This window comes from Triturus cristatus, chromosome 5_2, assembly GCF_964204655.1.
Source record: "Triturus cristatus chromosome 5_2, aTriCri1.1, whole genome shotgun sequence".
In the NCBI taxonomy this organism is placed as follows: Eukaryota; Metazoa; Chordata; class Amphibia; order Caudata; family Salamandridae; genus Triturus; species Triturus cristatus.
This window is the reverse complement of record NC_140588.1, coordinates 337,462,063-337,487,328: the sequence shown is the minus strand read 5'-3', so window position 1 is coordinate 337,487,328 and position 25,266 is coordinate 337,462,063. Positions and strand designations below refer to the sequence as shown.

Sequence of the window (25,266 nt, the reverse complement as noted above, 5' to 3'; positions counted from 1 at the left end):
TCACCCACCTGCACAGATGAAAACACTCTTTTGAGTTCTGTCTGCTACAGGCTGCTCGTATTCCCTCTATGTCTATACTAAGTGCATGGCACTGAAGAGGGGAGGGAGCTTGGTCTCCTATAGTGGATGCGCCATCTACTGGCAGCTAGTATGCAACGCAGACAGGATCATAACATTCGATAATAAATCCAAACAATCTTGCTCTGTATGTTCGTGAATATGTATATTGCTTTGAACCATGGTTTTTGCCAAAATCATTTTTGTTGAGAAGTGGGTCGGCTAATTACCAAGATCATACTTGTTAACGTAGTGGCCATCTTGGACTGTAGTATGTTCGGTTTCGGACAGCACAAGAGTGGCAGGAGCCAAAGTATTTATATTTAATCATTTCTGTTTTTCAGAAAGTAGCTGGCTGTTTGCGGGATTTTTCACAGCTGCAATTGTTTTCTAAAATTTTAGTAAAGTTGAAACTGTACACTGATCATTAAATGGACGACTTCATGAATGACAGACAAAAGGATAAAATCCTACATCTTTAACCAATGTTATCTGAAAAAGGCTTTCTAAACTCGTCTTTGGAAAGAGGAGTGTAGTAAACGAAAATAATCTTGCCGTTTTGGCTGTAGTTTCAGTTTTATCGTTCTTGCCTGTACCCCGCCCCGACCATTTTCCTTGTTCTAAAGTCACAATAACTCTGGGGGCGGGACAGTTCGGTAGGGGGAAATGACGCCAGGGTTCAAAGGTGATTGTTGGCAGAGCAAGCACATGTGTGTAGCTGAGACGGCAACATGGCGGACCCCGAAACAGAGGAGCTTAACAGTGATGATGAGGCTCCCGAGCAGGTCACGTTCCAACAGGGCCGGGAAGAGGCGGCGGAGAATCTGAAGAAAGCGAAACAAGCTTTGCAGAGGTGATCGGTCGTTTCATTTTCTGGGGAATAGGTCCTCATCTTGGTCTCTTTAGTTTTCCTCGCTGAGAGCATGGCAAGTTCTTGTGGTTAGTGTAAAGCGTGGGTACTTTGCGGATTACTAGAGGCTAATTAGTCCGTGCCTCTATTATTCCATAGTTATTGTTCACTGGGTGGTAGTAGCTTAGAACACAACGCATTGTTTTTTTATGATTTCATATACATGCTCCCCTATATAAGAACGCCTGCTTATCGATTCGCTGCAATACGTCGCTTAGTTTTTTCAGTTTATACAACACATTAACAATACCTCCTCTGCTCAGTCACGATCCTAGTACATTAGTAAATCCAACCATCTTCCATTAGACACACGCTGGTTCGTTCGTTGTTGTATAAATGTGACACTCCTCTATCCAGTCACTCGCCGGATCAGTAGTAACCCAAAATTCTCTCCTTCAGATAAACCCCAGTTGTATGTAGGACAGCAAACCAAGCAGCTCTCCAAATCATGCTGTCTCTCAAAAACCGGGACTTGCGCAGTGCCTCGCTACAGCTATAGGTCCAGTACATCTGAAGTACATCGAGGCAGAATGTAAAAGAAAGTAGCAGAGCCCTTTTAGAGATTACTGCATCTTTTGGTATTACAACTAATCAGTAGACCAATGTAGGAGGAAGTAGACAGGCAAACAGAAACTGGCACAATCATGTTGTGGGCGACCGTTGACAGGGTCACTGGTGGGGCATTAGGGGTGCCAGGTTTCTTCAAATCCAGATGATTCACTTACTTTCTTCAGTTTTAATAGTCCAATCAGCACGCAGGTTCTTCAAAAATCGTCGCCAGTGTTACAAATAAAGAAAGCTAGGTAGTCCATAAGATGTGGTTCAAGATCTCAGCTTTATTCTTCAAGCAGGATCCACAACAAGTTCATGCTAGGCCTTAATCAGTGTCCAGCAATGCCCCACCAGGAGCAGCCTCCCTGCTGCTCAGCCCATCCACACCAACTGATCTTTGCTTCCACTCAAACACACTCAACATTCCGATGACATCACACAGACTGAGCAGCAAGGCAAAGACAGCAACAGAGAGGATTGTTAAATTATCTCTTCGTAATAATAATGCCTCCTGGGTTTGCCCATGTTCCCTATATTTTTGGATGTTTATGAGGACACCCTCTGGCTTTGCAGACTGTCTGTTCCCTTATCATGCACCAGTCCATGCTATTTTTAGGTCTCGCCTACGCAGCGCGCATGCTTTGCATAGGAGGACCTTTAGCCATCGCACTGGTCATTTTCAAGCACACACTCGTGCTTGTGGCGGCATCCACCTTGCGGGAGCGCGCAGGGGCGCGCCACGAGTGCAGTGCTTGGAAATGAGCAGACCGTACGCAGGCACGCAGCAATTCTCGGACTCTCTCTCTCTCTCTCTCTCTCTCTCTCTCTCTCTCTCTCTCTCTCTCGAAATGCAGTGCACACACATGAAATGTGAAAGCTTGGCAACTATGTACTTTCTGCTCTGTCTTGTGAATTGCTCTAGTGCCTTTGGGGCAGTCTACGCTATATAAAGTCACAAAAATAAAATAACTAAAAGACAGAACAGTGTGTTTTGCGGACTCTTCTGCAATAGGTACCAACTTAAACAAGCATTTACAATGCAACGGTCTCGGCATTGTTAAAGTTAGAGCTATTGGCATTGATCATGACATTATTTTTGTTTTTAAAACATTTAAAGAAACGGCACTGTTATTTACAATTTCAATCGCTTAATCACTCTCAAATGCGAGACCTATTGCATTTGCACCCACACACAGAGCCACACACACAAATAGAGCCACCCACACACACAACCTCCTGGGAGCATGCCCACTACAGCGCTATGATCATCCACCTTGTCTACAGTGAGATTTTGTGACACACAAGTGTCAAAGTGAGTTTCTGCAATCCCTTATAAGACCGTGTGGTTGATGTCCCTCTTACAATTCATGTTTCAACCTATAAAATGAAAAAAGATAGGCGCAGAGTTCTGAATGCTCGCCTTTAACATAGCTTCCCTGTAAGCTATTGTACTGCTCGATTTTCCCGGCCCTATTGTGTTGATGGGTGATTAGGGTGACTTCAGTCTCTTACCATTCAAGCCTAAGGGTTAGAGTAGTGAATGAAGTCTATTTACTAGGCACTTCGACATGATCCTGTGTTCTTCCCCATAGATTAGGGCTTGCACACATATCCTAGGGGATAGATTCGTTAGTATTAGGGATAACCTGCCCTGTAGTGAGGGTATTTCATGGAGCCGTGCTGAATTCAGGCCTGGTAGGCCTCAAACGGGAGAGACTCCATCTTTCTTTCTGCTCCGGCAGCTTGAGATGCTTCTAGGTTAAAGGGGATGTTTTAGTTATGAGGTGTTATTCGCTTGGAGAGAACCGGTTCAGACCGGCCCTTATCGAAGGATTGTATTTTTCTTCATGCCGAAGACACTACATCAGGCCGGCCGGCTGGGAAAGTGTCCTTGGCACGGGGAGGTACAAGAATTTGGTGGGCGGCAGGTTACGGGCCAGAATTTTCCATGAGGAAATGCACCTCTATATTAATAAAAGTCTGAGGCAGTTACGGCACTTACTTCAGTCCGTAGGCGGCATCTAGCCGTTAGCAGTAAAGCTACTACTTATTCCAGGGAAGACAGATGACCAACTTGAAGGCGGAGAAAAACCGAGAGACAGATACTCTTCTAGCAGAATTGTCAGAGAGGAGAGAGTAGCCGATGAGGAAGAGGTCCCAGTGACTCGGAGAAGGGAGCTACGGAGGTGTGACCTCCAGGCGAGCCGAGGCACAGACGAGAAGGGAACCTAGATGACCATTGAGTGCAGGCTACACACGACTAAGGTGATGTCGACCCCTTTCTTATTAGAGTGTACAACCTAATCTTTCACTTTTCTTTGCAGGTTATGTGTTACACAGTAATGTTATGTGATTGCGTATATAATAAATAATAAAGTATCCAGTTTGTAGTGAATCAACATGTGCTGCGTGTTCTTGTATAAGAGGGTAGCCTATTCTTCTAGTCAGCTGTGACTTGACATGAACAGATGTTAACCCTGATCAGGTAAGTGGTAACTGAATAAGGGAGAGAGGAACCCCTCGAACCAGAGAACAGGTTGTGCTCAAACTGGCAGTTCTTGTGTGATCTGATAAATAGTAAAACTGATTCCCCTGCTGTATGTTATGGTAATCATAGGATGAACTTGTATTGAGGCTGCCGTCTGGGTAGGAAGTCCTGGGTCCGTCTGGGACCGCGAGGCTAAGGCTGCCGTCTGGGTAGGAAGTCCTGGGTCCGTCTGGGACCGCGAGGCTAAGGCTGCCGTCTGGGTAGGAAGTCCTGGGTCCGTCTGGGACCGCGAGGCTAAGGCTGCCGTCTGGGTAGGAAGTCCTGGGTCTGTCTGGGACCGCGAGGCTAAGGCTGCCGTCTGGGTAGGAAGTCCTGGGTCCGTCTGGGACCACGAGGCTAAGGCTGCCGTCTGGGTAGGAAGTCCTGGGTCCGTCTGGGACCGCGAGGCTAAGGCTGCCGTCTGGGTAGGAAGTCCTGGGTCCGTCTGGGACCGCGAGGCTAAGGCTGCCGTCTGGGTAGGAAGTCCTGGGTCCGTCTGGGACCGCGAGGCTAAGGCTGCCGTCTGGGTAGGAAGTCCTGGGTCCGTCTGGGACCGCGAGGCTAAGGCTGCCGTCTGGGTAGGAAGTCCTGGGTCCGTCTGGGATCGCGAGGCTGTCACTTGTATTATAAGAGGTCTAGATATATATATATATATATATATTTATGGTTACTTGTTGTGAATAGGCCCTAGGGAGAGGGTAACGTTCTGGCTGGGTTAGAAAGGCTCTGATGAGCGGGTTCTATCTGATCCGAAAACCCAAGCAGAACAGCTATGCAGGTGCGGTTTACCAATATGCTCATCTATATTGAAGATTAAAAAAAAATAGTTGGAGGTTACAGCCCCATAAACTTGCTAAAAAGAGTTAAATACCACCAATCACCTGCACATTCGCATTAGACCAAGCCAACGCCCTATAAAAACCAATGCCAAAGGTGAGCTTTGATGTGTGCACTTTGTCAGTGTCTGCAAGGCAAGCTGTATTGGAGTATGGACTTGAAGCTCAGCCCACTCCCCACCCATATTTTTAATTGGCTTGTCTCATGGTCCTCTGTAAATGCTGGCTTCTGATTAGTCAACAGGCGGCTTCTGATTTGTGAACAGGCTTGTTAGTCCCTCCTTAGTACCGGATTCCTTTCATTTGTAACCTTCTGTTGTTACACGGTATGTCTTACTTAGTCTGTAAGCACTATTTTCTTTAATGAGTTTCTTCTACTGCAGGTACGACATGCTTTCCTGCAACAGACAGCGTGCCATGCGCTCTTTCACTCTCCAAGCAGCCCGGGACAATGGCGGACGCTTTATATAAAAAAAAAAAATCTTGCATTTACAAGAGTTTGAGCTATTGGCATTGTAAATGACAACACCTTTTATTTAGGTGTTAATTATCAAAAACGATAAATAAAAGGCATTGCCATTTACAATGACAATAGCTTAAACTCTCGAACATGCGAGACCTATTGCATTGAAATGCGTGTTCTATAAGGCAGCTTTCACCTTCCCCCAGGTCAATCAAGATATTGCATTCAGTAAATAGATTTGGCGGCGTGTCTATAGCACTCTATCTACACATATTTAAGGAACAAAGGTATTGACAGTGCGATGTAGGCTCTCACCCAAGCACGCCTTTGTAACTGTAATGAAAAATGCTCTACAAACCATCAGCAATAACAAGCCTATAATAAAGGACTGTCCGCGCTGCACATACACGCTTCCAATGCCATATAACGAGGTACAAAACAATACTCCACCGTGTGATAAAATACAATAGGTCTCGCCACTGGCATCTCCGTGTGCACAATAAATAACAAAAGTTAGAGAAAAGACAGTCGCCCGCATTCTGATGCTTTACAAGCGTCGGGGCTCTATTTCAACTTTCCAACACTGCGTATATAATTTTGTGCGACCCAATAATGGATTTTGTATACCACATGCTTCCAGAATACCAAGAGTATGTGTGGTTGCTCGTGCGCTTCTGTGTCTGTGCACCATGTGATTTTCTATGTCTAGGCGCTTTCTCCCCAGGCCACTTAATGGAGAGCGTGATTTTGCATAAAGCCCTCCTACCGCGTCTTGCTAACTAACACTGGGCGGCAGTGAACAAAAGATCGAAAACTCTTTGGCGGAGCCAACAATATTTTAAGCTTACCCCAACTTCCGTCTGTGTGCGTTTCATTACCATACGAAAGATAACGGCCAGCACTCCCCGCTCGTGTCAAAACAAACCGGAGAGCAGTTTGTACAGAGGCGTCTAGCGGTACCGCTAAACAAGTGGCGTAACCAATTACAGTTTGGGCACCATATGTTTTGTTGAGAGTGCAAACACCAATTCTATAGAGCTAACCAGGGGGTGAAAAATAGGCTGTTAATTCCAAACTGTCTTCGCGTTTCTTTCTTTCTCGATCTGCTTGCCTCTCTACCAATCTGCTTTCCCCAAGTTTCCATAACTCGCCACTTACATCCCTGTCGTTTGCCTGCCCCGCCCCATCATGCCTCTTCTGCACACCCCCTGCCATTTTCTGTCTGCCATGACTGTTGAATGCTCAATGTCTACAAACCTCCCCGAAGGCTGGCCTACTTTTCTCCCCATTTTACTTCTTTACCTGCCTTTCTGGAAGCCACTCGCGCGCCACCACAACCAGTTATAAAGCTCGTGGCCACCCACGCTTTTCTCTGCCTGCCTTCCATCCCTGCAACCTCCAGCCGCCCACCTGAATCTACCTCCCCGCCCACCCTTTCAAAACATGGGCAAATGTAACTCCGTACCGTGGTTTTTATTAACGGTAGATAGAGATGGAAGTCTTCAATATATGCATGAAAATCAGTTTTCTCGTCCTGAGACAAGTTGGAAATCCCACAGTGAATTTATGGTTAATGTCCCTGCGCAGTTTGCGTTAAGTTGTAACCTTTGCATGAGTACCGAAGAAAAAAGCGTAAGTGGGGAAGGACCCCCTCATTGGATGACTTCCAACCCAAACGGATAACAATGGTATGGCTTGAGAGTGGTTTCCCTTGCCTCGAGGGCTGCAAACATCGAGGGAGTAAAATCTAAAATGCAGTGCATGGGAAAGGCTGAAGGCCTGGGAGTCGTGGAAATGCACTATACACATCTCAAGCTCACTAGTCAAGAAAACATCCATGGTGCACTTAAGGAGCCAGGCTCGGGGTGCACACGCTATACTGAGCGAAAGACTATACTTCCCCGTGGATAGTAACAATTCGCCTGTAAACAAAGGCGGTAACACGCATCGCAAGGCCGGCGGCAGTATGTGCTATCTGCCTCGCTTGCTCCCGCTTTCGAGCCTGTTTACTTGGCCTGCACGCCTCCACTGCTTGCACCTGCGCATACTTACCTCGAGGTGACCCAAGCAGAGCGCGGTCCTTGGTGGGCTGGTCCGCTGATCTCTGGGCCCCCGCTCCAGCGGGGTGAGAGGGGAGGGGTCCGGCTCCAGGTGTGCTCGCCCACCACTGCCCTCAAATGCATTTATGTGACCACTCTGGGGCCGACACTGGGCCCCTCTCCCTGAGCGGGTCCCGTGGAGAGGCAGCCTAGAGGCGAAGGACAATACACTGCCTCCTACGTGGTGCACGTTGAATAAAAGGCCTATCTACATACTCCGTAGTTACAGCGTTTTCATTACGTACGCAGAAAGTGCACACTTATTCAAACACGGCTCACCCGCTGCACATTTGTTCTACGTGTGTATTTAGTCACGGCTGGCATGAAGAGCAGGGGCGAGTGTAGGCGGAGGGGGCATCACATGTTGCAGACAGTGGTTTAAACAGGGGGCAGGCAGCCTGGAACCCCGCCGCCTTTCTCCGAGGCGAAGCAGAAATGCCTCGGAGAAAGGCAGCGGCGGTTTCGGATTCGGGGGCGTGTTTTTCTTTTTCTCTCCTCTTGCCATTGGCTGGAGGAGATCATCAGAAAAGTAGCAAAAAACACGCCCCTGAATCCGAAAAGGAACGGGCCTGTTCGGAGAGACAAACCACCTCTCCAATGGCTGGCCAGCATTCAAGAGGCCAGCCAATGGAGAAGAGGGGAGAAGAGGGGCGGGTACAAGCCCCTCTTCTCCAAAACATTAAATTTCCGGTTCTGCCTTCCGCAGACCGGATGGTCCCTCGACCTAAAAAGAACTATTTTTGTTTATAAATTTTACTTTCCAAATAGATCAACCTTCTTTCTAGAGCTGATTTTCCAGGAGCTTGTCGTTCGCTATTTTCTATTCGAAATTTGTAAGTTAGCGTTCTGGATCTGCCTCTATAAGCAGTTCATAAAGACTTTTGTAGCCATCTTTACCTGGAATTTCGATTCATACCAGGGAGTTCTTGTAGTATCAAATCACACTCTGCTAATAAATCTGAAACTCTTTTTAGCCTAGTGAAAGGCCTGTCCAATCCAGAATGTGTTAAGCCTAACACTCCAGCATCACAGGAACTATGTGATGATTTTGCAATATTATTCGAGGATAAAATTAGTACAATTTTTTAAATGGTCTTAAATCCCCTGGAGATGATGATACCTGCAAGTATACTGACAATAACACTTTAATAAATTGTGGCCTAACTGAGAGGGAACACGCAAGAGTTCTGGACCATTTCCAGGTTCCATCACTAGAGGAATTCAATGCAATTGCTGCCGGTATCTCCTCGGGCTCTCCTATGGACCCACTCCCTCATAAATTTTGGAAGCTCTTTGAGAGTGAACATTTTCCGCACCTATATCATATTTGCTGTCGCCCGGGCATGGTTGGCGCTCCTGGAGTTGTTCAAGCGCTCGGCTGTGGGAGATGGGGGAGATCCGGTGGAGGATGATGGGGCCCCGGTTCCGTGAGCACCCTGTAACAGGCTTCCCCCTATGCTCTTGAGGCACTCTCTGCTGGGAGGCGGATCCGACGAGTGGTAGGTGAGGCTTTGATGCACATGTAATTATGATAGATACTGGCGACATGCTTGGGTGGGTGGGTAGGGGGGGTTACGTTGGGGGGGTTGCTGGGGGATGGGGCGGGGGGCATATTGGTATTATCGCACATTCATTGTGGATTACTCCTGTGGATGACCTACCTCGTAGCATAGACGCTGTTGGGGTGAATATTGTACAGTTGTGATCAGTTTGGTGGACTGGTCACTGCACCACGTTCTGATTTAGCTGAAGGGCGGAGTACGGGGGAAGGGGATTGACTGCATTTTGTTTTGTGACCTAATAAAGTCTGGTTAAAAATAGATAAATAAATCATATTTGCTGTCAATCCTTAAGTAGCGCTGTAGTTCCGGACTGCTGGGAAAAGGCAATTGTTTCCCCGCTGCTGAAAAAGGCTTCCTTGGATCCCCAATGTCCCGCTAACTACAAACCAATCTCCTTGCTACCCTATCCAATTAAGTTTCTGGAGAGGGTAGTGACAAAATCTCTTTCAAGATACATCGAGGATAACGAGCTGCTGGACGAAGCCCAATTTGGGTTTCGCCCTGCACACGTGACTGAGACTGCCCTAGTAGCAGTCTTGGATGACCCGAGAATGCGGGCTGACAGTGGTCAAGCAGCCTTTTTGGTGCTACTTGACATGTCGGCCGCGTTCGATACGGTTAATCATCACATCCTGATTAAGAGGTTGGAGAAATTGGGTGTTGTTGGTGGGGCAAGAGACTGGTTGCATTCCTATCTTTCCAACAGACAGCAGGCAGTGATGCTATCGCCGTTTACCTCCCAGTACAGAGAGGTTAAACAGGGGGTCCCTCAGGGCACGGCCATCAGCCCAATTTAGTTCAACCTTTATCTCCGCCCGCTCATTGTTTTAATAAAATCATTTGGCATTGATGTCATTAACTATGCAGATGACACTCCGCTTGTCTTCACGGTTGAGGGCAATAATGCAGTCTCTCTGGAAATATTCCACAACTGCCTGCACAGAACAGGAACAGAAAGAGAATTCCCTACAATTTTATGGGGAAAAAACTGAAGTTCTGTGCTGTACGTCAGGTAAAATTCAGTGTCCCCTTCCAGCAGATATCTGGCCAACAATTCTTCTGCGCCCGCTAACACAGTACGCAATTTGGGAGTGCTGTTGGACAGCAACTTACAGTTGGACTCTCAGGTGAACAAAACAGTGAGCACTTGTCTATTTCTGCTTCGAGCTCTTCGGAAGATTCTCCTGTTTTTACCCACTCCTGTTAGACCTCTAGTGGTACGGAGTATTGTTCTGGGCAGAATAGACTATTGTAATGCACTCCTTTTGGGTGCTCCAGTCTCTCTGTTAAAGAAGCTGCAAAGAATACAGACTACGGCGGCTAAATTGGCAGTGACTCAGCCACGTGGAGCCTCGGCCTCTTTGGCCTTAAAGGATCTCCATTGGCTGCCTGTTGTGCAAAGAGTCAATTTTAAGGCACTCTGTGTTGTCTACAGGGCAGTAGACAAAATTGGGCCTAAAATCCTACAAAGGAAATTTGTATGGTACTCCCCTGCTAGATCTCTGCGCTCCTCTTCTGCTAATCTGGTGTGTGTTTCCCACGTCAAAAAAGTTCGAATGGGTGGCAGATCCTTTAGCTTTACGGCAGATAGACTATGGTATGCACAACCCCATGTGCTCTGGCAACTGAACACCTTGTCACGTTTCAAGAAGGAACTGAAAACTAGACTGTTCCCTAGAAATTAGATCTTTGCTTATCTTGTTCTGTTTTCGCTGGTTGGTAATTTAAGCGCCAGGATACCCTTGGGGTGACAGTCGCGCTATATAAGTGCACATTACACATTACATTACAGTATCACAGGCACAACAATTGTTAATGCCTTCAATGTGAAGTTTAAATAATGTGCGGGACGCCTTTAAATTACAATGAGTTGCTATTTTAAACAACTTACTCAATCAATGTGAAATATATCTCGATTTTAGGTTTATGTGAAAAAAGATTACTCCTGTTATAAAATGGCATCCACAATCACTGCACAGGGAAAAACAAGCATTGGCATAGCCAATAGGTCTCGCCTTTGGGACCTTTTAAGTATTTAGCCATGCAACAGTTAATGTTGTTGCAGTAAGGATATTGTGCTGCATAACTTAATACAGGTAAGGTCCCAAAGGCGAGATATATTGGCTATGCCAATGCTTGTTTCCATTCTGTGTGCAAAGATGGAGCCTCCTTCTCCCAGTAGTGCAATATCTCGTTGTGCCACTGTGGGGGCAGGCCCATTCAGAGCAGCACCAATCTATGGCGATTCATATCGAGATTACTGGTGATATGGAGGACGGTCAGTTTAGGGGTGCATGGTGTCAGTGACCCAATATGATGATAGGAATTAATAGCGTGCCCAGCTAATCTAAGGGGTGTCTCGGCAAGGCAGCAAAGATCGGAGAATGAACAACAGAGAATTAGGCCTGCACAAAAATCCAGGTTTTACGTTTTTACTTCAACATTGCAGCATCACTCACTGCCCGCAGCTCCAGAGGACTGTTGAGTTCTAAGATATTCTTGACCCAAGCGCTACCTCCTTGAGAATTGACTGCTCACCCTTGCTACCCTGGGAGTCTAGTATGGAAAGGGTTGCACATGTCCTTTTGCTGAGCCCTTGTTGCACAGACCTCTTGACACCAGTGTCCTACAACCTCACCCCCATGGTTAGAGCCGTCTATCAATTGTCTGCTCTGCCCACTCGAAACAAAGTTTAACAGCTGCTCATAGCCTCTGAGAGGAGTGAGCAAACAAAGCATCCTCCAAAAGCAAATGAGAGCTATTATTTTCAGTCAATATAGGCTAAGCACAGAGCTAGTTGGTACTTTACAGTGCCCGGAAACAGTTAAGTAAACCTTTTGTGGTCTATAGGGCTAGTCACACCCAGGCATATATAATGGTCCTACTTACATATTAACGCTTTCATATTGGGAAAGAGACACAAACCAATAATGCGAACATCTACCTATTATGAGTTCTAGACATGTGAGGTGTGTATGCATATTTATTATCCATTCGTGTATGGGTGGAGGGTAATAATTTGGGTCTGGTAGTTTGATTCCTGTGCACCGATAATGTAATTCTTTGGTACTGCTGCTTGCTATAACCATACTCTGCTTGCAGAGTTAAGGCTATTTTATAAGATTTGTCTGCTCATGTTGTTGAAAGCTTCAGCACCAACTGAAAAGATCAAACAATAAAGTTAATGTTGGCCCCTAATGCAAATCTCTGTGATCCGTATTGTTTTTCCTAAATTGAACTATACAAGGTGTGTGCCTTTTATTCGTCACTGAGTGAGCATCCATAGTCAAAAACAGCTTCCTCTGAACTCTGGGCCTCATTACGATGGCGTTGGGACCACCACTTTCAGCCCGTTGGTGGCGGTCCCATCGCCATTGGAGCCTTCATTACCGCCTGCCACATTATGATGGTGGGCAGATGCTTCTTGGTCGGAGAGACCGACCCCCGCGAATCCGACGGGCTCAAAGAGTACGTCGGACCGTTTGAGGGAACCGCAATCCATGCAATGGTGGCAGTGCCTGCCAGGCACCGCCATAGGGATTACGATGTCCCTTCCCGCCGGCCGTTTCATGGCGGATTACCCACCATGTAAAGGCAGGCAGAAAGGGACATTGGGGGCCCATAGTGGGCCCCCCTGGCCCTCAGACATGGGCCCTGGGGGCACCTGTGGTGCCTTCTTACATATCCCTGTACCATGTGGCAGGCACCGCCTGGTGCCTGCCACATAGTGCAGGGATGTGCAAAATATGTATTTTTTGTACTGAGGCATGTGCTGCAGCCCGCACATACACTTTGCGACCGCCTTGAAGGCATTTGCAGTGTAATTCCCATGGTGGGACCGCCGACAGCAAGTCGGGCGGTCCCAATCCTGATATGATGGAAGTCGGACGAAAGTCCGACCGCCCTCATAATGAGGCCCTCATTCTCCAGGTGTTTATACTAAGTTATGTTTTTGATGAAACAAGCATGTAAGTTAAGATAGGTGGGTTAATAAGGCTGTTAACAAATAGCTATGTGCAAACTGTACATTAAAGATTCAAACTGTGGCAAAGCTGACTCAGCTTATCACTCCACTTACGTTGATAACATTGTATATAATGTTAGGTATCAGGCCTTCGAGATTTTAAGTTGTTTGTAATGAATTAAATCATTGCGACTTTAAAAAGACAGTTGTCTAAGGAAAATACTTCATAAGCATTAAATAGTGTTCGATAGATTTGAGTGAGCAGACATTCATAAAGCACTAGATTGATCTTACTTTGAGAAGCTTAAATGACTTGTAGACGCACCTATGCCAAACATTGGGTCACCTACATTGATAGTGCTATGGCTTGATTCTTAGTGGATCAAATCTCATCTCCATTCAGACTTTTTTAGTTTAGGCTTGTTGATAGGTGCACGCTCTAAATCCACGCGCAGCTGTTTAACGCTTTCACTGACTGTTGGTGGACAAGTATACCAAGAATGGACATATATTCTTGAATCTGCGTGTCTAAACTATGATCATTTTCCTACAGTGTTATTTATAGGGCTCCTGAAACTCGGGCAAGAGTCATTATATCACAATACCGCTGCTGCTAAATTCTGCATTTCAGATGGGTGCAGGATTTTGATGTGTCAGAAAAATCCAGTATCCACACTACATAGTTATAGCTATAGGTAACTAAAATATGCTACCACTTTGGTTTGCCTCCTGTTCGTCTTAGTGGTCCTGGTGCAGTCATTCCTCCTGGGGGCCTTCTTTCTCCTCCAGGGCCTCCTTGTGTTCCTAGCCATTTTAGTGGTCCTCGACCCTCTGATGGTCTCCACTACCTAGCCTCTCCTGGTCTTTCTATTCCTAGACCTCCTGATTTTTTTTTTTTCCTGCTGGTCCTGATCCTCCTCCTTGTGGCCTGCTCCTCATGGTATTCTTCCTCCTCCTTGGTCTTCCTCATCCATGTCCTTTTATTTATCCTCTTTGTCCTGGTTCTCCTAGTGGTCCAGGTCTCCCTGTGGCTCTCCTCCTAGTTCTCCTATTCTTCAGCTTGGTATTCCTACTCGCCTTCCTGGTCATGATTCTGCTGGTCTTGAACCTTCATTTCCTGGTCTTCCTGATGTTCCATTAGTCCGTCCTTCTAGTTGTACTTATTCTGTTCCTTTTTGTTCTCCTGCTTATCCTTGTTCTCCAGTCTTGCTCGTCATGGTGCTTATGGTTCTACGGGTCACCCTCCTCTAGTATTCCTGGCCCTGTTCTTCCTGTTCCCGCTCCAGGCTTGTTGGTCCTTCTCCTCTTCCCGGTTCTTAACCTCCCTTTATGGTCCCTATACAATCCCCTGGGCCTTCTGTTTTTCCAACCCCCTCAAGGTATTTCTCCCCCCGTCCTTCTCTGTCACTTCTCTGTCCTTCCTTGTTCTTCTCCACCCGCCACCCCACTTCCTGGTTCTTCTCCTTCCCAACCTCTCTAGACGCTTCTCCCCTAATACCTCCACTTTGGCATTTCTCCACACCCACCCCTGTACCGGTCCTTCACCCCTACTGCTGCCTTGGCCCCTCTCCTCCACCCCCCTTTTCCTGTACATTTTTCCCACTGCAACCCCTTTCCTGTTGATTAGCTTGCCCCTGCCCCTTCCTGGTCCTCCTCCTACCCCCCATGAGAGTACTTGGTGTTTTTTCATAAGAGTCCTGGTGTTATCCTCTCTAATAATTAGCCAGTGGAACCCCCTGTTGTTTGATGACACTGCACTCTTCATCTGGTGCCTTAGCTGTGTTGTAAATAAAAACTACAGACCGTACCAAAAAGACACAGAAACAGCCAATTCTGACATAGAAAGAACCTGGCCCATTGTAGTATTCTTCATTACTTGTTGTTCTTTACTGTTCCTTTAAATGTGATGATTCTAGGTTAGAATGATGTTATGTCATGTATGTTTGGTTCTGCTGGAGCCAGTTTGCTGCTGGCCTCAAGCTTCTACAGTCGCTCTTTATGCGAACTCTTCTTTGTGCATTTTCCTTATTGGTAATTTCACCAATAAAGCTTGCTTGGATATCACCAACGCCTCCTGGAGTTTTGTGGATGCCTTCACTACACCCATCCTTTAATTATGGTGTCTAGTCTCGAAACGCAACAAAAAGCACAAGACATAGAAGTAATTCTGAGGAGAAGATATATTGTGAGGCCAAACAATATTAATCTCTGACTTGTAGCTCACGCATGCAAGTGGCTGGGTGTTCCAGCTGTTTTATTTCTGACTTGAGAAAGTGCTGGGAAAGATACTACATTTTTTGGGAACTGATCTAACATAAGTAACTGCCAAACAGCATCCAAATTGTGGTGCTCAGCTACCAGGGCTCTATCAGAAATCCAAATTTCTTTTTTGTGTACCTTTGTGGTCCAGTTCATTGAGGGAAGTCTCCACCCTGTTGTAGTACACAGCGAGTGGAGCTCCAGCCTTGGCCCTGATGCTTGGTTGTGCTACACTTATTCCAAAGAAGAAATCTGTTATGCATGCCAATCAGATACCAAAGACAGGCCCTTGTCGATCAGCAGCCTGTTGGCTGATACAGAATGGTCTAACTTGTTTTATATTATCAAAGCATTAACATCATAAAGGTAGTCAAGGTATGATCTCAGAATATTTAGTAAAGGGTATATTCAAGCTTTATGTTACTGTTCAGCGTGCCGTACCTCTTGCTCGTTGCTGTTTTCTGGACTGATCATAATTGACTGTTGCCTCATTGTTAGACTTGGCATCTTTTGGCATGTTTCCCCTGAGTTTTTACTTTCTGACCTCCCGCTTTTGACTCTGTTTGTGCTGGCTTAGTGTTTCTGCGCACTTTTCTCACTGCTGACCAGTGGTAAAGTGCAAGTGCTCCTGTGGTACAATGTGTTATGGATTGGGGTTTCCATGATTGGCCTATTTGATTTAAGTGTCAGTCTCTAGTAAAGTGCACTGCGTGTGCCAGGGCTTGTAGATCAAATGCTGTTGGTGGGATGCAGCACTGGATTGTGCCACCCACCCAACAGCATGTAAATGTGACTCTGGCCCGCCATCGCAGAGACTGTGCGCAGTCTGGCACTGCCACGTCAACTTGGCAAGTGTACCCACTTACCAGGCCTTAACTTTTCCTTTTCTTACATGTCAGCCACCCCTAAGGTAGGCCCAAGGTAACCTGTGGGCAGGGTGCAGTGTATGTGAAAGGTAGGACTTGCCCTGGTGTGTGTGGCATGTCCTGATAGTGAATTACTGCGAATTTCGTTTTTCACTATTGCAAGGCTACCTGTTCCCCATAGGACAGAATGGGAAGTCTTTTGGGAGTTTCTCCAAGGGCTTGAGGTAGAGCTTGCCCCCTGTTCAAGACGTCTCAGGAACAGCAAAGACTTCAAGCTCTTCTGCCCTCAGCACTTGGGACTGTGTGTCTTGTGCTGCAACAGAGGAAAAAGCAACCAGACACCGTCTACGATGCCGCTGTTGACTCTGTGTCCTGAGGGCTCCGCCGCAACACCGCACCGTGACCCTGGTCTCACCGACGCCTGCTGATGCCGCCACTGAGTCGCTGCTCACACCGCGACCTGTGGGCACCGCACTCCGCACCACCTCGCTTCACAATGCCTTGGTATCCCGTGAAGACGACGCTCCACGCCAAAATCTACGTCGCTGCTTGCACTGTGGTTCAAGGCCACCGCTCATAAATTTTCACGACGCACCGCCCTTATCCTGCACCGCAGCCTTGGCCTACCGACGCCGGTGCCATCGACTCCATTTCGGCAGCCTACAACAGCGCTTCATCAACAAAATGTAAACAATGGTTCCGTAGGGAAGCAATTACTTTGAATCGTACCAAATCAAGGACCACAGCATATATAAATCAATTGAATAATCAATATCAAACAGAATTATATACTTCTAAGTATAGCAATTTATTTCTTTGTATTTTGATTTGAAAATAAACAAAATCCGAAAATTGAAAAAGATAAAGCTAAGGCTGTATATACAATATTTTTAGAAAACGACGCAGTGAAAAGGTGAATAAAGTGACTCAGTGCAAGTGACAGTGCAAATAATTACAGTATATGTACGTATTTACAAGATATAACAAAAAATATGTACAAAATTCCTAATTTTTTACAAAGTCCTTAGTTTCCTCATGGGTATGTGATAAACCTTGTAAGGCACATATCCTATCTTTTAATTGTCAACAAGGAAATCAAGTTAATAAGGGACTGGGGAACAGTCAACGTTTCGACCCTGCATCAACCGCTAATTGTAAGTAGTCGTAACGGGTCTTCTTCAGGACACGGGAATTGTATACCAGCCTAAAAAAATATAATAAATTGGTATCAATGCTGTGATACAAAATTTCTTTAAAAACCAACAAACGGGAAGTCATCCCAAAAGAACTCACCTAGGATATAGGTGATTGAACAGATGTGACCAATAGTGTCGATGTTGCCAACTCTTCTACTTATCCAAAGGTGGAACTGTCAGATGACACGAGAAATTCTTGTTAATGAAAGCAGCAAGAATAAGGAGAGAGGGAATTAGAAGAAGCCAATCTGGCAGAATAAGAGGCCCGCTGTACAGACTAAACCCGCTACGAGCCTGGTATATCTAAATTTCTACAAATAATTTTTTCGTATTGACTTAATTAATTTGATTTTTCTGATATACTCTCATTATTGTGTATATGTGTCATCTGACAGTTCCACCTTTGGATAAGTAGAAGAGTTGGCAACATCGACACTATTGGTCACATCTGTTCAATCACCTATATCCTAGGTGAGTTCTTTTGGGATGACTTCCCGTTTGTTGGTTTTTAAAGAAATTTTGTATCACAGCATTGATACCAATTTATTATATTTTTTTAGGCTGGTATACAATTCCCGTGTCCTGAAGAAGACCCGTTACGACGACTTACAATTAGCGGTTGATGCAGGGTCGAAACGTTGACGGTTCCCCAGTCCCTTATTAACTTGATTTCCTTGTTGACAATTAAAAGATAGGATATGTGCCTTACAAGGTTTATCACATACCCATGAGGAAACTAAGGACTTTGTCAAAAATTAGGAATTTTGTACATATTTTTTGTTATATCTTGTAAATACGTACATATACTGTAATTATTTGCACTGTCACTTGCACTGAGTCACTTTATTCACCTTTTCACTGCGTCGTTTTCTAAAAATATTGTGTATATACAGCCTTAGCTTTATCTTTTTCAATTTTCGGATTTTGTTTATTTTCAAATCAAAATACAAAGAAATAAATTGCTATACTTAGAAGTATATAATTCTGTTTGAATCGTACCAAATCAAGGACCACAGCATATATAAATCAATTGAATAATCAATATCAAAGTAATTGCTTCCCTACGGAACCATTGTTTACATTTTGTTGATAAGGCCCAGGTTCCTTGGGTTATAGGGTTACCCCTGTTTCTTTAATTTTTTTACAACAGCGCTTCAGCAACGACGATGCCGCTGCTTGCACCGTGACCTTGCCAGCACCACTACGAGCACCGCATTCACTTCACACCGCGATCCTGGTCTCAGTGACGACGCCATCGGACGCTGACACCGAGCCGCTGCTCGCACCACGACCTGAGGGCACCGCACACCACACCGCTGCACTTCGCACCGCAGCACTCGACGCCTGCCGATGCCTGCGCTCCTGACTTCATCAGAGAGGAGTTCGATCTGCAACGCATGTGACTTCAAGGGTCCCGACAACTCCTGCACCGACCTCCGGAACCAACGCCTGCGGGCACCATGTTTTTGGAAGCTCCACGAGAGGTCGCCGGCACCCTGCATTTCTAAAAGGTACTGTTTGCGGGTCTTCCCGACACCACAGCTGGCCCGCAAGGCTGCGGTCAGCCAGAACTGTTTGGATATGTTTGTTCACGAGGCCGCAATAGCCCCGGACGGAGCTATCGACATCAAGGAACTGTTTTTCAAGCATATTTTGATAACTGAAGATTTTTAAGTACTGTATTGTGGATTTTTCTCGTTTTTGGTCTTGTCTTCAAAATATTGGATATTTTTCTAAACTGGTGTGGTGTCCTTTTGTAGTGCTTACACTGTATTACTGTTGGTTAGGTGCACATGCTTTACACACTGCCTCTAAGATAAGCCTGACTGCTCGTGACAAGCTACCAAGGGGGTGAGCAGGGGTTATTTTAGAAGTGTAACTCCCTTATGCTGACTAGAGTGGTGGTTTCTGCCCGACTTTGGCACATGCCCTAGCCGACCAAAAATCTCATTTCTGACATTCATCATAAGATGTATTCAACTGTGCCTCTGCATCACCTTAAAGCAACCTTACTTCCACTGCAAAGCATCCTCAGATGCCTACTGGTACCTTGTACTACCTTAAAAAGACATGGCCTGCCAGCTAGGGAGACGTTTGGCCAAACTCTCTCTACGGTTTTGTCAATGTGATCTTTTTCCGTTCTTTAAAAATAGCTTCACACAGTTTATACATTGCTATATCACTGCTAACACATTTCTACAGAATTGAAATACATTCTTTCTACCCTATAATTTATCTTCGTGCTCTTCATACTACTAACAGATTGAACAACTCCTCCCCGTGAAAGGGCTCCAGGTAGCCCACGGAATTGGGACCCTCACCCACTCCCACAGACCATGACCGGACCCTCTGCATCATCCTTAACAACAGACTCTGCATGAAAAACTAGATCAACACAGTCTCCTCTGCCTGCCTCCTCACTCTTTGCATGCTCCAAAAGACCTTCAGATGGCTCCCAGTCACCACCAGAAGCCCTCGTCACCGGCCGCTTGGACTACGGTAGCGCACTCTACGTAAGAATCGCCACACACACACTCTGAAGAGACGCAGACCATACAGAACTCCGTGGCCAGACTCATCTTTGACCTCCCCAAACGGACCCACATCACCCCTCTCCTAAAGTAACTCCATGGCTCCCCAGCCACAAGAGATGTCAATTCAAGATGCTAACTTACACCTACGAAGCCCTGCACAACCACTGTCTGAGCTTCCACCAACCCTCTAGACACCTGCACTCCCCCCTTCCTCTTCCTTGCTCACACCCCCGCCGAAACAACAGTGGAGGATGCTACTTCTCCAACCTTGCAACGAAATCCTGGAACAGCCTCGCTCCACCTCCGGACCATATCTTCTCTTCAGTAATTCCGAGGGAGACTCAAGACCTGGTTGTTCAACTGATTACACCGAAGCAGCTTGGCTTTCAGCACCTGGATAACCCTGCGGGTAATTAGCAGTGGAGATTCTGTCAAAGATGGTACCCCGAGAGAGTGATCAGGGCAGCAAGAGAAAAAGTTGCTAATGCCAACCGGGATAGACTTATCAGACCCAAAGGAAAGTAGAGTAATAGCAAGGAGTTCAGACTTATTACCACATTCAACCATGATTCCACTGCTGTTAACCTGATTGTAAGTAAACTCTTGCACCTGGTTAAATCGACCTAGTTATAGGTAAACTAGTGAGCCCCGTCCACATATTACCTATCCTAAAAGTGACTCCCTCAGAGAAATGGTGGTGCATAGTTATCCAAAACAACAAGGTAACCAGGCAGGGTCCTGACTTAAAGAACTACCAGAGCTCTACAGATGTGGGAGATGCAAAGGCTGTGCCCATAGTCCCAATGTGAAGACTTCTCTTATCCACAGGGAGGAAGGTTAAGATTAAAACCTTTCTAAATTGTAACAGTGACTGTTGTGTATGTTCTGGTATGCATATGTGGCCTACAATATTCCCAGTCAAAAAATGGATCTTGGAGCACCTACGTGCTATCAAAAACCATGACACCACTTACCCAGTGGCAAGACATTGTAAGCAGGTACATGGACCTAATTGTAATGACATCTCATTTTTAGGTCTCGCCTGACCCAGCGCATGCGCTGGTCTGGCAAGACTTATTGAGAGGGTTCCAAAAAGTGCTACCAGCCAGCCTAGAGCTACAGTACATGGGCGCGCGCGCCGCGCTTTACCGCGATTACTTTCACTTTCGCGGCCGCTTTGATTTTTAATCGTGATCGCGGCCGCTTTGCATAGCCAATAGGTCTCGCTTTTGGGACCTTTTAAGTATTTAGTTATGCAACTGTTGCATGGCTAAACACTTATAAGGTCCCAAAGGCGAGACCTATTGGCTATGCCCATGCTTGTTTGGTGTTGAAAGTATCCCAGCGAATCCCAGAGGAGGTGACCGAGAACGTGCTCTAAGAAAGTTGGAGTCGGAGTACAGAGTTCGCGTCCACAGCAAATTTCCCTATCTGTGGCCTCAACCAAGAAGAAGGACTTCTAGCCCATTCGGGCTAGATCCACATCTTTGGTTTGATTTAATCTTTCTGCTAATAATGCCCTCCAGTTTCATATATAAAGATAAGCAAAATGCCCTTTTTGCCTAGCGCTTGCGTAGTTATGCAATTATTTAGACAAGCTGTCTCTTCACCTAGAATATTTGGAAATTCAGTATTCACTATTTTTATTTTTTATTTTTCACACACCATATCTCACTTTCACATCTTTTGAAGTATGTTTAATCTATTTAATCAGCATGAAAAATAGGAGACTTTCTGTAGGAAATTACCTCCCTGAGGTTTGAATATATATATGATGCTTCCATTTATGTTGGTCACTAGACTGCTGCACATGCTCTGAATGCCAGATGGAAAAACAGTCACTGGGCTTTAATAGAGTCCAAATTAACATTTTATTTTTATCTTTATTTTATTTTTGTATTAATTGCAATGTAAGCCAGCATGACATTGGGAATATACATTTGCATAACTATCAGCATTGTATCTTATCATCATCTATTGAAATTAATTGACTTAATGAGTCTTTTTTTCCCAGTGGGGGCTTCCTCACAATATGACCAGTCCCATCCGTCTTTTTATCATTTTTATTTGATCTCCCTGACGTTGTTGGTTTGTTTTTACTGGAAATAGGGCACTGTTATTGTTGGCTTTGAGAAAGACCGGTTCGGGCGAAGTGTGTTAGCCGCAATAATGTCGCTTATAACACCTCTCTGGAGTGCAGGCCTTACTTCCGCTGCTGCTCGAGTACTTTGTTAATTTATATGGGATCCTGTGCCCTGCACCGACCTCGCCGGGTGGATGAGACTAGAAGAAATACAGGAATTCAGCGATCTACAGTTTTTTTAAAATCACAGTATAGTCTCTTCTTACTTTGGTATATTTCTCCACGGGCCCACCATGCACACCCTAGGACCAAATAAAATCTATGGTAAATGGATGGCACATTTATTGTGACCGTTTTGAAAATGAGGTGGTCCTATTTTACTTGTATATTGCAATCGATGCTTTTTTAGATTAATCAATTGTATTTTGTTTTTTTACAGGGAGAAGGCACTGTTGAAGGAAAAAAGAAGACGGAGAGAAGAGCTATTTAGAGAACAAAAGGTATTGGCTGGCAAACAAACTACGTGCATTGTGCTCTCTGTGTAGCACCCTTTTCTGGACTGGTGGTACTTACTAAAATTATTCGTCATTAAATCTGTGTAGGAAACCATGCATTACAAAATGTAATTCTCACATGAGAATTTCCTTAAAAATTCCCTAAGCTCAGCTAAATATGTGAAATGTGAACATTTGTGAGGAACAGGGTGCTGCCCAGAAATGTAAGTAGTATCAGCACATTATTTCTATTCAAACAGTTCTTCTGCGCACATTGGTGGAACCACCAGAGGAATAAGAGTGATGTCTAGACCTGTCCACTCCTAGGTTCTTAAATCCCTCTCGCACAACCCAAACCCCTCATCACCCTCTAGCCTTTTGACCTGACAACTGACAGGCACCTTTACAACGGGAGTTTGCATGTATGCACACATTATGACTGTGCAGTATACTTAAAATGCTGCTAAAAATAGAGTTGATCTGCTTCCTGTATTGACTGGTGTGAAACTTTGAGTTTCTTTCTTTTAAGATCAATAATTTAGAAGAGCTCTCTCTTTCGCTTTCTTTCTCTCTCTTTCTCTTTCTTTCTTTTTCTCTTTCTCTTTCTCTCTCTCTTCACCTGTCCTGGCCATCATAAAGAATTCATATTTATCTTTTCTCAGTGTAATAGGAAGAGAATGATCAAAAGTATAGATTTTCATGTGAGAAGAGGTAAAATACCCACAAACATTTTATGTCTACCGTGACACGAACAAAAAGCAAAAATACTTGCAGCCATCATTGTATTTTTCATGGTTTTGCCAGCGCCTGGTGCGGATGGAGGTATTGAGCAGGGGGGAATCTTGAACTGGAAACACCCCATAGCCACATTTGTGTGATTTTCTTGTGAAGTGGAGAGGTCTGGAAATTTGGAGAAATACCAGAAGAATCCGATTTTTTTTTTTTTTTTTTTTTCTCTTGCTTTCCAGGGTTCACTTTTTTTTTTATGGGAGTCCTTTTTGATTTTGAGGCTTTTAATTAGCAAATTTGTGTCTGCTTCGTTTATTAAACACACATAGCTACTGACTTATAGTAGTAGTAGGGCTGCGGCAAGTCCATTTTTAAGGCATTGTAGTTAACACCCACCACAAGGAGGGTCCTCTGTCTGTCAGATTTAGAGTTGGCCTCTAGCCCTGCAGGCAACTTTAAACTTTGTCTGGAACCACTATCATAGCAGTCCTTGACAATGTACTACCACCCTTCAAACCTTTTAGCATGTTTTTGTTTTTTCAAAAACAAAATCCCAAAGCGGGAATTATCTCCCATGGTCTGGTGATGGTTTAAGCGCTTTTACTGTTCCTTACCACCATGTTTTTCATGGCGATAAGGGACAGTTAAAATTGTCCGTTCAACCGCCCACTCTAAATCAGGCAGGTGGTTGAATTGCCTAACCTCCGATCCAAGGAGTATGCCACTGATGGAGATGGAGTAGTCTCCATCGCTGACTTATCTAAGGTCTGCTCATCTGTAAATCAGGAGGGCGATCTTCATTTTGGCAGGGACAATACTCAGTCACCAATGCAACGGAGTACCTTCTCCCCCAAACTCTAAATCAGCCCTATAATGCCTTACTGGTCTGTAATTTTGAATTAGCTGACTTCTCCTGGTACAAAGTAAAAACATTATGGTATAAAAACAAATTACTGTGGAATGCATAGCAAAAACAGTCCTGTAAGATAAGGAAGAATAACTTAATGAAGGAAGATTATTCCCAAAACAGCGACATGATATTTTGGATCTAAACTGTAACCTTTTACTTTTTTCATGTCTTGTTTTCCTTTACAGGTTTCTGTGATGCTGGTATGAGGTCCTAATGTTTGTAAATACCAGAGCAACCTTAGAATGCCCACTGTTTAAAAATAAAAAATAAAATCTAAAATATTTTGTCTTTCAATAGGCAAAATCAAACTGATAAGGAGCATCATGACATTTGACTCTGAACTTACACTGTGAAACCCAATCACCAAAGAAAATACATTGACTTATTGCAGATCTACCTGCATCTACCCAAAACAAGGCCATCCTTCCTATCTTTTTCTCCAGTCTGTTGAAGATTAGCAGTCTGTACCATAATATGCTCTCCACAATCTCTGTCTCTGTCTCTGTCTCTGTCTCTGTCTCTGTCTCTGTCTCTGTCTCTGTCTCTGTCTCTGTCTCTGTCTCTGTCTCTGTCTCTGTCTCTGTCTCTGTCTCTGTCTCTGTCTCTCTCTCTCTCTCTCTCTCTCTCTCTCTCTCTCTCTCTCTCTCTCTCTCTCTCTCTCTCTCTCTCTCTCTCTCTCTCTCTCTCTCTCTCTCTCTCTCATTCTCTCTCTCTCTCATTCTCTCTCTCATTCTCTCTCTCTCTCTCTCTCTCTCTCTCTCTCTCTTATTCTCTCTCTCTTATTCTCTCTCTCTTATTCTCTCTCTTATTCTCTCTCTTATTCTCTCTCTCTCTCTTATTCTCTCTCTCTCTCTCTCTCTCTCTTTCTTATTCTCTTTCTTATTCTCTTTCTTATTCTCTTTCTTATTCTCTTTCTTATTCTCTTTCTTATTCTCTTTCTTATTCTCTTTCTTATTCTCTTTCTTATTCTCTTTCTTATTCTCTTTCTTATTCTCTTTCTTATTCTCTTTCTTATTCTCTTTCTTATTCTCTTTCTTATTCTCTCTCTTATTCTCTCTCTTATTCTCTCTCTCTTATTCTCTCTCTCTTATTCTCTCTCTCTTATTCTCTCTCTCTCTCTCTTATTCTCTCTCTCTCTCTCTTTTTCTCTCTCTCTTTTTCTCTCTCTCTTTTTCTCTCTCTCTTTTTCTCTCTCTCTTTTTCTCTCTCTCTTTTTCTCTCTCTC

At 44.9% G+C, this 25,266-nt stretch overlaps 2 protein-coding genes across 3 annotated transcripts in view; one reads left to right on the top strand and one right to left on the bottom strand.

Annotated features, from left to right (window-relative positions):
* SIRT5 (sirtuin 5) overlaps window positions 1–631 on the bottom strand; it is a 133,273-nt gene extending 132,642 nt beyond the window's left edge. Inside the window, exon 1 of one of the 2 annotated variants that reach the window (XM_085607106.1) lies at window positions 613–631. The gene's annotated coding sequence lies outside the window, so the exon portion shown is untranslated. Of the gene's footprint in view, window positions 1–8; window positions 239–612 lie in introns of those variants that run through there. The other variant, XM_085607107.1, reaches the window with a different exon arrangement.
* An 81-nt stretch (window positions 632–712) lies between these two features.
* NOL7 (nucleolar protein 7) overlaps window positions 713–25,266 on the top strand; it is a 158,266-nt gene continuing 133,712 nt past the window's right edge. The window contains exons 1-2 of the mRNA XM_085607105.1: window positions 713–910; window positions 22,348–22,408. Coding sequence (XP_085463231.1) covers window positions 789–910; window positions 22,348–22,408 — 183 coding nt within the window. The 5' untranslated portion in view covers window positions 713–788. The remainder of the gene's footprint in view (window positions 911–22,347; window positions 22,409–25,266) is intronic.